This window comes from Denticeps clupeoides, chromosome 12 (genome assembly GCF_900700375.1).
Source record: "Denticeps clupeoides chromosome 12, fDenClu1.1, whole genome shotgun sequence".
Classification (NCBI taxonomy): Eukaryota; Metazoa; Chordata; class Actinopteri; order Clupeiformes; family Denticipitidae; genus Denticeps; species Denticeps clupeoides.
Genome location: NC_041718.1, coordinates 18,009,831 through 18,023,168, shown reverse-complemented (window position 1 = coordinate 18,023,168; position 13,338 = coordinate 18,009,831). Strand labels below are relative to the sequence as shown.

The window sequence follows — 13,338 nt, the reverse complement described above, 5'->3', positions numbered from 1 at the left end:
TTTGTTTGTGTTCTCCACTTTTCTGTTTCTTTTGGCCCTTGTGACGTTTTTGTGCTATTAATAAATCCTTTTTTGTCATGATGACTTCCCTCTTCTGCGCCTCATTCCCTAACCAACCCCGAGACATCACACGCAGCGTTGCAAAACCAGTTTGATCAAATTGATCCTGAATTATTACTGGCCAAGCTTATAACAAGGCATTAAGTGCAAAATATAATTTACAGAACAATCCATGAAGAATCAATACATTTGCTAGTATTTTGCAAGAAAATCATTCATGGTTAATTAAACTACACTGGTTGCATACTGGTTATTAAAATAAATATTATTATTATTATTATTATTATTACTAGCAGAAATATTGGTTCAGTATTTGGTATTGGTATTATATATGTTAAATTTTTTTGTGGCATCCATGCTACCTTTGTATCTGCATTTAATTATGTTAATCCAATAAGCAAATTTTACTGTATATGTGAGCTGTAGAATACTAGGTAAAATAATAGAAGGTTTCCAGTTACAGATTTGGTGCGGTACACGGCTTTTCGCGTTCTTGCAGTCACCCGTGAAGAAAGGTGCTGTTATCTGTGGTCCCTGATCTACCCACCAACAACCCAACACACACATCATCACTCCACAGCAGAGCAGATTTATCTTCATACCCGGCTATACCAACAGCCGGCAGGCTACTTACTGAAATGAAACGGAGGGCCCTGGCGTTACGCTTGCCCTCACGCCTGCTGCTAACAATGCAGAAACTGCCTGACTTAAAAACCGGCAGGGCCTGCACCCCGCGTTGCCCCCCTCTATTTCACTGTTCATCATATCCAATTCTTAGAAGAGAATGAAACAAAGCAGCGAGTGTGCTTATACACATTTAGAAATGTTTAGTATATTTAAGGTCTTGGGAAATACTGTGGGACCACCTAAAAACACAGCTTTATGCAACACTTGCATCAGCCAAACATAAGCTCTATTAGCATTCGCTGTGTCAGAGCCTATGCTTTACGTCTTGTAGAAAAGACTCAGAATTTAAAGTGAACTGCAAGTGAACTGAAGGAAAAACAACTTCAAGGACTTCCTCTTACAACAAAAAATGGCTAACGAATCTATCTTATCACCCACATGATACTTGCCGCTTGATGTCTGATGCATGTCAGCCAACCGCTGGTTTTCGTACAGAATTTTAAGCACATATTTTTAGGACATCGCTGTAAAAAAATATATAGTGTACCAAGAAAAGACATCAGTGAGGAAGGTCACAGATGGGAGCGCTATAGATCTTGTCTCCTCATTGCTGGATTAATACGGCATGGTGTAAAACCTGCAGATATTGGACAACAGGTTTCGTTGGGCACCTGACAACTCGTTCACATGTTCACATCAGGCAGCTCCATCTAGTGGTACTTCCATATATCACGCTGAATACCGATAAGTTAGGGTTTGCATCTAAAATTCTGATATTTATCAATACATATAAAAATTCTGAGCAAAGACAAATGCATATGGGAATTAAAAAGGGAGTCACAGTGCAACTGAGGTCCGTCGACACCATTGCGACAAATACACGCCCACTCAGTGGAGGTCTGTGCATCGCTATCACGTCTGTGTCTGATTTGCTGGGCATGGAACCTCGGCATGTTGCACACCGTCACACTTGGACGGTTTCCATTCTATTTCCCCCCGGGGTCATCCATCCCGGCCGACGGCACAGCTCGAGCCGGGCCCTGAGGTGATTAACTCAAGAAAGATGGCTGCGGATCTGGTGTAAATCCAACGGGGTTTCAGGTGGAACACAGACGCTTGTCTGCAGATGAGGGATGGAAACGGACTGGGCCAATTCCTTCCTTGAAACGTCCCCTCTTCCTCGAGCCGTTTTAAGAGAGGCTGTGTGAGGAGGATGAAGAGGAGGGAGAGAGGGAAGTGTGGAAAGTCCTGAGCCCCCGGGGTAAGATATGAATAGGCCCATCTGTTGGACATCTGGTTGCAGGAGATGGTCTGGAAATCTTACATTTGGAAAGCAATCCAAAAAGCAGGGGGCCAAGTGCAGCGCCACTCGCTGCCATTGGACACGAAGTTGTGAAGGGCTCGACGAGGGGTGGGTGTGAGGAGATCGCATCGGCAGTCGCCGAGCATGCCCATCAGCACGTGTCAGGCTAGAATGAACCATCAGCGTGGTCGGCCAGCCAGAAAGGCAATCACAGATGTCAAGCTAAAGAGAAATGAAAAAATATATATCTTCACTTTCGGGGCCCCCGATTTCATGGTGGTGCATTCGAAAAACAGCACGCCCATCTCGGGGCTTAACGTCAGGGTTTTTCCTTGTCTCCATGCAGCGATGATTGTTTTTAATACCCAAGCGTAAGGCGCGGACTGACTGTTAAAAAAGAAATAAATCTCCCGCACCCTCGCATGCAAAGCGCGCTTAAGCGCTTTCTCCAAATCAGATGTCTCCAATTATCTCTCCCGCTCGCCCTCGCTCCTTTCGGCACTTCCCCTTCCTGTTCGCCGCTTGACTCTCTCCAGCCAGGCTGTCACGCCGAAAGCGCTCTCAGGTGGGATTGAAAGCGGCTTCCCTGTCACTCCAACGTTCAATAGCAGCCCAGAGAATTCCCGCCGACAGGAAACATTTGCATAGAATCACCAGGCCTAGAAATGTGTTTTCCACTCAAACGGAACCTCCGATGGAGGAAATGAAATGTTGACGGCGTGCTTCAGAGAATCTGACTGGTTGAGGGCCGAGTGAAAGGTCGTTAGCGTAATGAAGAGCAGCAATTCACACAAATGCAAATCCTGTTTTGAATATAAATAATACTTGTCCGAGTTCGCCAAAAATTGGTGGACAGATGTAACGCGGTCCATACATACGCAAGACATCAATACATTTTAGAGCGGGTCCACTTCACACGGCAGAGACGCCAATTTAGTTTCCTTTTCGCTGTTTGTAGCATTTTGTCTTAGCAAATCTGCTAATGATGCTACATCCTGTAGGTGGCAGCCAAATTGAACAGTGATGCACCATTGCCAGTTTTTGAGATTAAGTACTAATAATCCCTTTTTTTTTTTGTTATTCTTGAGAATTTTACATTTTGCTCAATCATCACCAACAAATAAGTCAGTGTATTAACCACAGGCACTGGAATGTCTCACATTTGACAGCTGAAGACAGCTGTTTTATTCTCACTGGTGCAACACGAACATGGTTACGGCCGGGGGGACAGGGGACTGGCGGTGCCGTCTGGCGAGCGAAGGAGCCAGGATGTAAAGCGTGGTCGGGGTCAGGCCGGCGCTGTCCGAGGGATGGGCGGGTCCCTCTGTCACGGCAGCATGGTCTCATTACATAAACCAGGTACACGCATCAGGACAAGACCCGACGGGGAAGCGATAGAAAAGGTGACATTTAAACATTCACAACAGCTGCACACAATCAGGTTGACAATGAACAGAACACAACGAAGCTCCGGACCGAATCGCGGAGCCGGAGTGCCCCTTCATTTCTACTTTACCCCTCAATTTCGCAGCAAAAAAATAACTGAACGAGCTGCCAACGATCCCTTGTTCCTTACTCTTTTAATGAAATAGTTGCTGCTTAATTAATTTATTTGTAAGTCCATAACACAAACATCTAATGGACTAATAATAATAATTATAGTGTTATAAATACTTAAGAACTGATAGCATGGTCTAATCCTTACTGAGATTTACGGTTAAAAAATGACAAAATAACTCAAATAACGTCCAGAAGGCAGCAGACCATGATGTTCTTCATCAGACCGGCTGCACTGCTTCAGGTCTCACCATTCCGCACGGCTCCGTCTGAAGATTTGTGCGGCTGCGACGAATTACCCGGGGCGGCCTCCCCTCATCGCGTATTTTCGATTCGAACGTGAACTGATTACTGCACGGGTGCGTGGCGGCCACAAAACCAACGTGCCAATCTGAGGGCAGCGCGTGTGAGAAAAGGAGATTTGAGCGACGGGAGGACAGACAGAGAGAAAGAGAGAGAGAGAGAGAGAGAGAGAGAGAGACATAGGGAGGGGGGAGAAAGCGTTGTGGTTTTAAACAGCCTCCCCAGAAGTAAGACAAATTGGGCTGCGCGCCGAACTCCGCGGCCCGTGTCCCAATCTCTCCGAGGAGGAAGCCGACATTCTCCCAAGCATTAAAGTGGAAAAAGCAATGCCGCCGCGAGAATTTAATGAGGAGCCTCAGTACTCTCCGGCCTGCCACTGACTCCGTGACAGAACGCTTCTTGGCGTGCGCTTATTCCCCCCTCTTTCTCTCCCTCCACCTCCCTTCCGCCGGGGAACCGGAGGGGATATCAAGGTTGCAACCGGTCCCGCACTTCCAGTCCACTTCACGCAACGCTAACGCATTATGTCCGCGAAGGGAAAAAAAAAAAAGGCAGAATATCTGCAACTACATTTCCCAGAGACTGGGCGCCGCGCAAGGCCTCTCCGCGCCGGAGAAACAAATAACTCCGGGCAGCCGTTTCTGAGAAGCGATGGTGACAAATGGCCGGTGTTTAATGGCTCCCCCCTTCCCGCCGCATCTTTCCCCCACGCTAATGACACGCGGGGGAATAAACTCATCATAAACTCATCACTGGCAATAGCCTGACAAGACATCAGGACGTCATTTACCGAGCGGCGGGGAGAAATTTCATTACGCCCCCGGCGGAACCGAGCGCACCGAGCAATGGAGGGGGGGCTTCTGAGGTCCTGAGGGGACCAGGCTTGAGTCCGCTTTAGTGGCCTCGTGTAAATATTTGGTAAAAGGTACAAAGAACGGCGAGTGAGGCTTTTGTTTTTTGGAACTTCCCTCGGAATCGATCAAGGGTCGGAGAGGGGAGGGAAATTCGTTTAAAGAGTGAGGCGCGGGGCCTGGGCCGAGCTGAAGGGGTGATGGATGAAGTTCTGCGCTTTTCTGAGGAACCTCGCAATGCTGCTTTCACTTGAATTAATGCCACCGATCGCCCAACGACAGCGACCGAGCAACCAACGTCAGCGAGGAGAGAGAGGACCTTTTATTAAATAAACATCACTGTCTAACACCACGCCCTCTAGTGGTCCACCTGCTGAGACGAATATAAATTCTGCTGCCCCCCCCCCCAACCACGCTACTCAACATGTATTCAACCAAGAGCAATAAACAGAGACAAAGAAGTTCGTATAAAATAAACCTTTACTATTCGTAACCAGCGAGAAAGTGATGAGGCTGGTGAGTCAGGCTCTAAAAAGCTCTTTACAATCCCCGAAAATCTCTTTACGTCTGAGACAACGGACTCCGTCTACAGACTGGATCTGTAATTAATGAAGACCCCCCCGCTCCCCCATAACTCCAGCGCCGAGCTAATTACCACCTCCGAGAGCGGGGAAAAGAGGAAAAAGGGAGGAACTAAATCTCCCAGCGTTTCTCCCAATATTTGTTCCCGACACCAAAGCCAAACGAAAACCGTTGTGCGTACGGCCAAAGTCAAGGGCAGTGAGCAATAAAGCCGACGGTGAAGTAAATATGGAGAAATGCAGGAATGAGGGAAAAAGAAAACAAAAAAAAGACATGCTGCAGAGCACCGGCCGCGCAGGCAGGGACTGATGGGGCAGGAAATCTCCGGAATCAACCCAGATAGAACGATAATTCCAATGCATCATTTTTTTGCAATGAAAAGGTGTACGTATATACACACACACACACACACACACACACAATGTTTAAATCAAAGACAACTTGTTCTAGGGAGAACAGAACAGTACTGTCTTTAGCAGCCATTTATGCCCATTTTAAACATTTGCATTATAAAAAAAAAAAAAAAAGTGAAGTGATTGTCACATGTGATACACAGCAGCACAGCACACGATGCACACAGTGAAATGTGTCCTCTGCATTTAACCCATCACCCTTGGTCAGCCATGACAGGAGCCCGGGGAGCAGTGTGTGGGGACGGCGCTTTGCTCAGTGGTACCTTGGCAGATCAGGATTCGAACCGGCAACCTTTTGATTACGGGGCCGCTTCCTTAACCGCTAGGCCACCACTGCCCCAAAAATGGGTTAACAAAGGAGAATATAAGGGGACAATGGGATAGGCAACATTTTTTAACATCAGTTACAACAATTATCATTATATAATAAGGCAAAGAAAACTGAACAAGGAGGCTTCTGATTGGACAAACACCAGATTCCAGATGTATTCCCGGTATTCCAGCGAAAGGAACGGCTGCTTCGGTGCCGTGTTTGCGTCTAGTCTTCCACGTGGCCCTGAAGGCCACAGGGGCATCAGAAAGTCCCCCCGTGGACGGTCCCCAGAATCTCTCCACGGCGCGGGGCCGGCTGGATGTGACCTGCGCCCCCTCTTCTCCCGCCCCCCGAGCCGCGATGTTCTCTTCATTAACAAGCCGGCGCACAGGCCTGGCCGGGGACTCGCCGGCGGTGCCGCATGGTGTGCAAACAAGCGCCCATCCATCTTCTGCCGTGCCCCTGCACCGCTGAGCTGTTCTTTTTTAATGCCCGTTAATGAAACAACACGCTCATGGCCGCGAGGAAGGGCCGCCAACGCATAATGGAAGGCCTGAAGCTCCAGCGCCGAACAGGAAGTGCGTTTACTAAGCCAGAGATTGATGGGACCACATGAAACGGGCCGGGGCAGGGCTACCCTGCAATTATAAAGCCCTTCAAGAAAATTATAGGAAATTCCCACCCTTCCTATGCTAAATAATTCGGCAAAGGGCTGCCTGAGACAAAGAAGCAGAACAATGGAGAACGTGGGAGCCTGGAACATCACCGCTCCACCGAGGGACAAAGCACGGGTCAGGGGTGGGTTCGCATTTTCCAGGACGTTTGGGTTTCAGGACGAAATGGATGTAGAACAAGCCCGCGTATCTTTTAATCAGTCTATTAAGGGCGCCCCGGTGACGATGACAGCCCGTGTGACTGATAAAGTGACCCGGCAGACATTCCGGCTGTTGTGGTGCCTCGGAGAGACAGATAATAGTCTGTGGCGCTGGGAAAGATGACGATGATGATAATGTCGTTACTGAGGCCAAGAGCGCATCCAGACCCCCCGAAATGTCAACCTTGAGTGTCGTACACCAGAGACAGGGCGGCCGGGGGCAGGTAGGAATGGATAGTTCACGTTTCAGCAGTATAAAACACTCATATACAATATACTGTCCTAGGGCTGCGTGATATGGCCTAAAATTCACATTGCAGTATGATTTTAACCATAGACAGTAGACGGTATATATAGAATACAATTTGATAAATTAATTTAAATATAGATGTTTCTGAAAGGGTAACATGTGTCCGTAGCAAAGTCACTGCCGCAGGAAGTTGCATAATAAACTTTTTACAGATACCCATAAGGCCAGTGAAATACCAGGTATTTGTATGTAGAGAGTTTACATTAACAATATTGTGAGAAAATATTTAAATAACACTATGCTTTTTTGTGATGTCTTTTTGCACAGAGTACCAAACAGGCTAGGACCGGCCCAGGTTTTCCATGCATGCTGTCAGTACCCAATCGGTACCGCTTGTCTGATCGGTTCCACACCTGACAACCGCGCTGCACTTGAGCGGCAACCTGCGGATTACTGACAGATTAAACTCTTGTTTTATTATGGACTTATTATGGATTTTATATCACATACTGTTTATACTGTTCATACCACGCAGCCCTATGCTGTCGAAGGCCATTTGTTTTCTCAATTGAATTCAAAAGGGCAAATTCCAAAAAGGTAGATGAATTACGCGTAATGGGGAATATTTTTTCTATGAGGTTTTTAAATTGTTGGCAATTTAGTACTTTTCACTATTCTGAAATTTAGTTGATGCACTAAAAGTGTGTGTGATAACCTGATATGTTTGAATATGTCTACTGTGTGCCCTTTGTTAGCTTTGCTTATTCAAATAATTTGCATAATTTGAATGCAACTATTTAAAAAAGTTGTGTCAGGTTCAACAATGAAGAAATTGAAGACAAAAATTCCCTAATTTCAATAAAAATACACAATTTTCACAAAAGCATAATATTCAAAGCGAGTTCAGATTTATGTAAGATTTATATTACCACATTTAATTCAATAGAACAATGGAATAACAAATGCATTTCCCACCACCACACCAAATAACTAGTACAGCAACACCCTTCTCTCTTTCTTTTCCCATAAAACCAGAGAGAATAAATAAGTTCTGCCTCTCATCAACACCACTCCTGCCTGGCTGGACGTCCTGAGGCTTCTCTGTGGTCTGAGCTGCTTGGTGGTATGAGGCACCCCAGGGTGATATTCAGCACTTTTTACATGGCCAACAGTGAGTGTGTGTGTGTGTGTGTGTGTGTGTGTGTGTGTGTGTGTGTGTTTCCCTTCCATTTTTCCCCACACACTTGACGACTGCAGAGTCATCAAACTGGTCATTATCAGAGACAGAAGCATGCACGCCACCTTCACGCCCATGCTGCGCGTGGTAGATAGAGCCGCAGCGTTTCGCCGCCCCGTCTTGTCTCAGACAACCAGGCCCGGACTATTACTTTCATTTAGGTGGCGAGCAGAAGCCAGCAGGAGCCCCGCCCCATCCCCTCCCACCAGTATATATTCCACGGATGCCGACGTTCCCCACACAGGTGCCACCAGTAGCAGAAAATGAGTCGTTCTCCGTGTATATCAGGCATTATATAATCCCTTATAATTCATTCCAATCAACCCGGAGCCTTGAAAGGACGCGCGGCCTTCGGTTGCGGCATCGTATGTACGTCTATAATGCGAAATGCGTCACCGTCCTGACACTGATGCTAAATGCTTCATCTCAGCTCATCCAGAGCGTTAAAAAAACGTATATAAAAGTGCTGCCATCCAGATCCACGACAGGCACGTGCAAAGTGCATTACGTAGCCGGCATTCCAGCGTGTGCGTGGAGGCCGATTTGCATTGAAATCTCGGAGCTCGATCGGTTCTTCCCTTCAGCGTATCTGGAGGCACACAGACCAGACTGGATTTGTTTGGGATTCCATTACAAAAAATTCAAATCTGCCAAATGAGATGCCATTTGGATTACAGGAAAATCAGAAATATCAAATTAACCCTAAGTGGGTCAGGCCCCATGCTTGAAATGCACTTTCCATATTTATTTGCATTCCGCGCACATTGGAAACCCCAAAAAAGAGCTCGACAAGCGCAGGTTGGCGGTTCGACGGGGAACGAGGAGATGCCGAAGAGGGCAAAGAACGTGCAGGATCACCAGGCTCCAAACATCAGGTCCACTTCTGGAGAACCAGCATCTCCACTTGGCCGAGACACAACAGTTCGAACCAAAAGGCCAAAAAAAAAAGATAATAATAATAATAATAATAATAATATTAAAAAGTTCCACCGCGTTTATTAACCGCGCTCGTCATCGTTTTCATCTGGTGTGCAAAAAAAAAAAAAAACGAACCCGGCCTGCAGCCACCGAACAGTCGAACTCGCTAAACCGATGCGAGGGGAAGGGGGTCCGGCTCCGCGGCGTCCCGGTCGCTGTCATCGCGATCGCACCCAATCCAAGGTCACCCATCCCCTCAACAAAAAAAAAAAGAGCCCCCCCTCCAAAAAAAAAAAAAAAAAAGAGAAAAAAAGATGTGACACTCTGAAGGATGAAGAAGCGAAGACTCGCGACGCTACAGAGTCCCTGGTCGACGTTACGATCGGAGCCCGAATCGGACCAACTTTAAGGGTTAAAAAAACAAAACGATTTCAGCATTTCGCGTCCGTCAGAGATGATTTGTGAAGGCGATGTAACGGCGTGACGTCGGCGTTTTATTTACTCCTTTTTTCTCCGTCGCTTTTTTTTTTTTAAGAATTGTTCTCTCTGTAATTATTGTTAATATATATTTTCTGGTAAAAAATCGAACTCACCGGGATGGCAGTCGGCCCGGAGCAGCAGCAGCGCGGCTGAGAGGAGCAGGGAGCGGATCCACCAGCGGCTCGGTTCCAGTAGCCTCCGCATGTCACCCTGCACATCGAGAGCCGGAGAAGGGAGGCGATGGTCGGCAGAGGCGTCCGTCCGTCCGTCCGTCCGCTCTATAAAGATCTGGTACCGGGAACCGGGGAGGGGGGGAGAGAACGAAAACGCGCCCGGCGGAAGAAGGAGGAGATGGGGAGGAAAACGCGCGGCGCCGAAGGAAAACTTCTCGCCGTTTTCTTCTTTTAAAAAACGCTTAGGCTCCGGGAGAGAATGGGGGTTCGGGTTTTTTTTCGGGGGGGGGGGGGAGTTGTGAAGGTCCAGGGCGCAGTTCTCAGCGCGCGCGGTACTCCTTAAAAAAGCGCATGTCGTGAGGCGGCGGGTTCGAGTCGGACTCGGGCGGAAGACTTGGAGCGGCGCTGGACGCGTTCCATTCCCCCATCCAGGAAGTAGCGTGTGAGCCGAAGTCTGGCAGAGACTTTAAAACAGGCTGGGAGAGGGAGAGGGAGAGGGAGAGGGAGGGAGAGGGGGAAGAAAGGAGGCGGGAGAGAGAGAGAGGGAGAGAGAGAGGGGTGGGGGGAAGACTCCTCCGGATCCTAGCGCCGTGGCGCAGCAAGACGCTCCTCCGGCACGGACGCGTACGTCTGGGGTCTGAAGTTGGTCCACGTTTCTTTGTCGCTCATGTGAGGACCGGCGAAGCTCCGTAGCTTTGTGAAAAGTGATATTTGCCAGTACGAAGCCAGTACTGCGTTTGGGGACTCGGTGATGACCGAATTTGGGGTGTTCATTTAAAAAGACACGGATGTCAAAGGCTTTTCAAAGGTCATTTGAAAATCTATCTATCTATCTATCTATCTGTCTGTCTGTCTGTCTGTCTGTCTGTCTGTCTATATATACAAAAAAAGTGAACACTGGCTCATTTTTAAAGATTTGAAGTAATCTGTCACATCTGCCTAATATTTTAGGGATTCCTTAATGTGAATAAATTAAACAGATCTGCTGTCAGTAGCATTATCATTATAAAAAATTAAATAAAAAAATAATTCATCAGTATAATCTTGACAGTTTAGATTAAAAGAGCAAACTAATATTCTTTTAACTACTGTAATGAGAAAGAAACAGATCAAACAAACATCAGGTATAGTTTACCTTTTCAGTCTATCTATCTGTATCTGTCTGTCTGTCTGTCTATCTATATCTATCTACCTATCTATCTATTAGGTTCTGTTGTTCGTTGTGGACACCTCTGATGAGAACTGCCATGCTGTCGGGCCAGAAGGTGCCATCTCTGTCAGCGGTGTATGCCACAGTGCAAGGCTCAGACAATGACAGATATGCCACCTCTCTTCTCTCCTAATGTGGCTGGTGTCTGCGTCACTCTGCAGCCATCACCAAGCCAGGGAATACTTTTCCAAAAAATTAACTTATGCAATTCTGCTCACAGTTGGGCATATCTTTGGGGCAGTGGTGGCCTAGCGGTTATTCAGAAGGTTGCCAAGGTGCCCACACACTGCTCCCCGGGCGCCTGTCATGGCTGCCCACTGCTCACCAAGGGTGGTGGTTAAAAGCAGAGGACACACTTCGTCGTGTCACCGTGTGCTGTGCTGCAGAGTTTTGACAATGACAATCACTTTCACTTTCACATCTGATGATAATGACCATCAGTAAGGTTGTCTTAATGAAGCACATTATGTCATGATGGTTATGTTTTATTAATTAGCTTAATTAACATTGACTACTAGACCGTTAATCATCCATGGAGCAGTCATTGATGCTAAATGCTTTTATTAACAGTTTATAACTGGTTATAGTTCTTTCTTGACCCGTTGCATCTGAAAGTTGCATGAACTCCTCTGTAGAAAATACTACTGCCTGAGACCCACGAAAGCACATGTTTGTGTGCATCTTGTCCCTTTCTCCGAACACACAATGACAGGCACAATGGCTGTAGTGCACTCTTTTGTTCTGGCCCCAGTACGGCTACTGGTTGCCAGAGAGACAAGTGAATTGGAATCAGTGCATTCTTTGATGTCATTGTGTGCGACTTTGATTTCCCTTTGTTAGCACGGGCAAGACTGCCGATTGATTTTGTTTCCACGCGTTCCAAGGCTCGCGCTTCTGACAACTTCTACAGTCCGTCTTTAAAGAAGTCCACCTTTTCAGTTATTTGGTCTGGCTTGAAAACAACTGCACACAAGAATCTTTGGTTCTCAACGTCTGTATTTTTCCCCCAGACACAAACTGTGTATTTTGTGTTGGACATATCAAAATGGAACGTTGAGACTATAAATGCCTACGAATGCCCACTGTATGTAGGTTGAAGTATGTACACTAGATAAATAAGCGTCTTTTCTCCAGCTCAGGTGTTACTTAATGGGGTAATAATGAGTGCGGCAGATTGTGAAGATATGTGGGTTGGAGTAAAAAAATTCAAATGGCAAATGTTCCGCCAGGACCAGGGTCGTTTATATTTTTCAAATTCCCTTTACAGCATGGACAAATGTATTGGAACGCCTGACATTGACTTCAAACACCCTTCGCAGTTATATCTGCTTTCATTCTTCCTGGAGGATTTTGGAGTGTGTCTGTGGGAATTTCCATGCACATTCCTTTTGTTGAGCATTTATGAGGTCAGGAATTGATGTTGGAAAAAAGAAGCCCTGGCTGACAATCTACATTCCAGTTCATCCAAAAGGTGTTTGATGGGGTTGATGTCAGGGCTCCAGTATCCCTCCTCTGACTTCACAACTTTGCAGTTGGCACTCTGCAGTCAGGCTAGTAACGTTCTCCCAGCGTCCACCAAACCCCATCTAACTGGCAAACGAACAAGAAAGATTCTTCATGCCAATGAATGCGTTTCCACTACTCCACAGTCAAGTGGTGGTGTGTTTTATACACCACTCCATCCGACGCTTGGCATACGGCTTGGTGATGTGAGGTTGTGTGCAGCTGCCTGGCTGTGGATATTAAGGTGGCTTTCACACCTTCAGGCTTTAGTGCGCTACAATATAACTCAGCTTTGTTTCACCCCTTGGTGCGGTTCGCTTGTCCCGGGTGCACACCAAAACAACCGCACTGAGACCCACAAAAAGTGCAAGGCGCTTTATACACCCGAGGCGGAGAGTCTGTAACACCCAGTACTTATGTGTCCCAAAATTCTAACCTGCAACCTCAAAATTTCTAAAACAGTTTTGCACCACTTTGATGACTGCTTGGTTGATATGGATGCAATATATGGATATTTTACATAGTGTTGTTGCTTTAATTGGTTGCTTTATTGACAGAAATGTCCAAATGAATGACTTTTGGTAGTAGTTTTTTTTTTTTTAAGTAAATTTTATATGATTTTAATAAATGGATTTATTTGTTTACTATTTTTCATGTGTTGGGTGGTAGCGGCCTAGTGGGTAA

General features: G+C 46.6%; 2 protein-coding genes across 3 annotated transcripts in view; one reads left to right on the top strand and one right to left on the bottom strand.

Annotated features, from left to right (window-relative positions):
* ptprga (protein tyrosine phosphatase receptor type Ga) overlaps nt 1-10,428 on the bottom strand; it is a 174,735-nt gene extending 164,307 nt beyond the window's left edge. For both annotated transcript variants that reach the window (XM_028997728.1, XM_028997727.1), the window contains exon 1: nt 9,882-10,428. In XM_028997728.1, coding sequence (XP_028853561.1) covers nt 9,882-9,972 — 91 coding nt within the window. In that variant the 5' untranslated portion in view covers nt 9,973-10,428. The remainder of the gene's footprint in view (nt 1-9,881) is intronic.
* A 108-nt stretch (nt 10,429-10,536) lies between these two features.
* fhit (fragile histidine triad diadenosine triphosphatase) overlaps nt 10,537-13,338 on the top strand; it is a 177,824-nt gene continuing 175,022 nt past the window's right edge. The window contains exon 1 of the mRNA XM_028999255.1: nt 10,537-10,749. The gene's annotated coding sequence lies outside the window, so the exon portion shown is untranslated. The remainder of the gene's footprint in view (nt 10,750-13,338) is intronic.